At 47.8% G+C, this 2,337-nt stretch overlaps 1 protein-coding gene across 1 annotated transcript; it reads right to left on the bottom strand.

Annotated features, from left to right (window-relative positions):
- Positions 1-262: 262 nt before the first annotated feature.
- LOC122011253 (transcription factor TCP7-like) lies at positions 263-1,498 on the bottom strand. Its single transcript, XM_042567670.1, has one exon. The coding sequence runs from the start codon at positions 1,409-1,411 to the stop codon at positions 674-676; it is 738 nt and encodes a 245-aa protein (XP_042423604.1). The 5' UTR covers positions 1,412-1,498; the 3' UTR covers positions 263-673.
- Positions 1,499-2,337: the final 839 nt, after the last annotated feature.

The following is a 2,337-nucleotide window of genomic DNA, read 5'->3' as shown; positions in this document are numbered from 1 at the left end:
CTCTATGATTGGAATATTGATATAGTTAAATAATGATCCTCATCCAACTATAAGCAACAGGAATGGCGCAGATCGCCCTCCGAGACCCGGTAGGATGGCAAATGGCAAAGCGGGGGAATCATACAATACAATACAATGAGAGAGTTCGATTTTCTTACAAAGCATATCATAATAGTGGAACTATTGATGATGTTGAGCCGGTTAGCAACGGGAAATCACAGGGATTAGATTAATATCCACAGAAACAGGAGCAATTGGAGAATTAAAAACACCTACACTTTTATTAGGATTGAGACACCAACACCACCATTATTGTCAAGTCGGTAAACACAAGAAATACGACTAGGCATACAGAAGGGAGCTCCGGGAATAGGGAACTGACAGAATGACAACGCAGACTCACTTAATGATCTTTTAGTGTGTGTAAGAGGAAACTGACTGTTCCCTTTCCTCAATCCTCAGCCTTGAGAGAGAGACGACGATAGCACCGTTGATCATTCTTCCTCTCCTCCTTGTGGTTGCCAATACGAAGAATGCAAGTAATTTTGAAGCTTCTCGATGGAGGGAGAATTATGCAGAATCTCAATTTGAGGTACCAATCCCGTAAAACAAAGGCATTGAAAGACGGACACCTGCAACCGCGAACAAACTACCAAGGCTTTCTGACAAGCCCCTAGCGTGCATCGTCGTCCGTCGCCGCCGCCCCCGCGGTGGCGGCGTCGGGTGCGCCCGACAGCGAGGCCAGCAGATTGAGGTGCCCGGACAGAGGAAGGTAGTTCCCCACGCGCGCGGCCGATGCCTCCCCGATCGGCTGCCCGTCGAACCGGGCGCTGAGCGCCACCGGGGCCATCTCTGGAGTCGCGAAATTCCACACTTGCCCGAGGTCCTGTCTGGCCGGCACGGCCCAGAAGCCGGCGGTGGCAGCCGTGACGGCGACGTCTTTGTCGGTGTCCGCGCGGAGGGGTTTGCCGAGGATGAAGGGCGCAGGGGCGAGGGAGTGGGAGAGGATGTGAGCGCCGGCGAGGGAGGAGGAGGGGGAAGGGAGGGAGAGTGGAGCGAGGGAAGAGGAGGATGGCGAGCGGAGGGACGACGAGGAGGAGGAGGCGGTGGAGAAGTTGGCCGGACTGATGCCGGTGCCTGTGGCGGCGATGATGGAGGGCTCGGCCTGACGGAGGAGCCACTCGATGGTCTGGCCGTCGGACTTGTGGCCGAGCTCGCGAGTGAGCTGGAAGACGCGGGCGGCGCAGATGATGGGCATGCGGATGCGGCGGCCGCGACCATCCACCTTGCTGTGGCGGTCCTTAGACGGAGGCTTCCTGACGGCCAGCGCGCCATTGCCGGGCGGTCCTGGCGGCCGCGGCGACTTCTGTCCCTCGAGTGCGCCGCCGCCGCCGCCGTCAGGATTGCTCATAGCCCGAAAAGAATTAGTAAAAAAGGAAAATAATAAAATTTGCCCTCTGGTGGAAAGAAAAAGAACGGGAAAGGGAGGGAGGGAGGGAGGGAAACAGTTGGAGAGGAAGAAAGGGAATGATTGAGGAGAGAGAGAGAGGGGAAAGAGCAGGAACGGGTGGAGACAGAGAGGAAGAGCATATGCACATGGAGTGGTGGGGACCACGGCGACGCTCTTTCCTTCCTTGCAATTTCATCATTTTCCGTTTGTATTCATTGCGTCTATTTGCAATATTTACCACGTTTCATTTTAATGAAATATTGTTATTAAACTTTTTTTTGGGGAATATTTTGATAATAAGCTCATAAATGTTTACGATGAATTATACCTTCTTAATAATTATCCTCTAGCATATATTTTATTAAAAAAATTAATTCAAATAAAACTCTTGTAAAAATTAATTAAAAAAATTAGGATGAGTTTAGGAATGAGGGAATGGAATCATAGTAAAAGATAGTATTTGGATTGTGGGTTTGGAAATAACAATTTAGGAATAATTTCTAGATTTACGGGAATCAACAACACTCATATAATTAGGTGGATTTCATTTCCATTCTCATTCTCATTCCACCTTACTATTAAACTCATACTCATAGTCATTCTCATCATTTAACCAAACGTCACATAAAAATCTCTCAATATGATCTATGTGACCATTCCAAGGGGGCATCTAGTTGCAAAGCACTATCCATCCTTAGGCTTATAATGTTTATTATCATAAAAGTTAGAAAGAAAATTACGATCAATGTAATGCGGTAAAAGTGATTCATTTATCCATAACACATTTGTCAATTTATCTCTAGACTAATATAGAAAAGATAAATTATGAATGGCTATTAATCATTAGTGTAGATGACCAAGACATGGAGGAAGACATGCTCAGATGT

The sequence above is a fragment of the Zingiber officinale genome, chromosome 1B (assembly GCF_018446385.1).
Source record: "Zingiber officinale cultivar Zhangliang chromosome 1B, Zo_v1.1, whole genome shotgun sequence".
Classification (NCBI taxonomy): domain Eukaryota; kingdom Viridiplantae; phylum Streptophyta; class Magnoliopsida; order Zingiberales; family Zingiberaceae; genus Zingiber; species Zingiber officinale.
This window is presented reverse-complemented; position numbering and strand designations above follow the sequence as displayed.

What these genes read in the sequence shown, in the direction of transcription:
- LOC122011253 (XM_042567670.1), bottom strand. Translation starts at nt 1,411, where the DNA reads ATGAGCAATCCTGACGGCGGCGGCGGCGGCGCACTCGAGGGACAGAAG.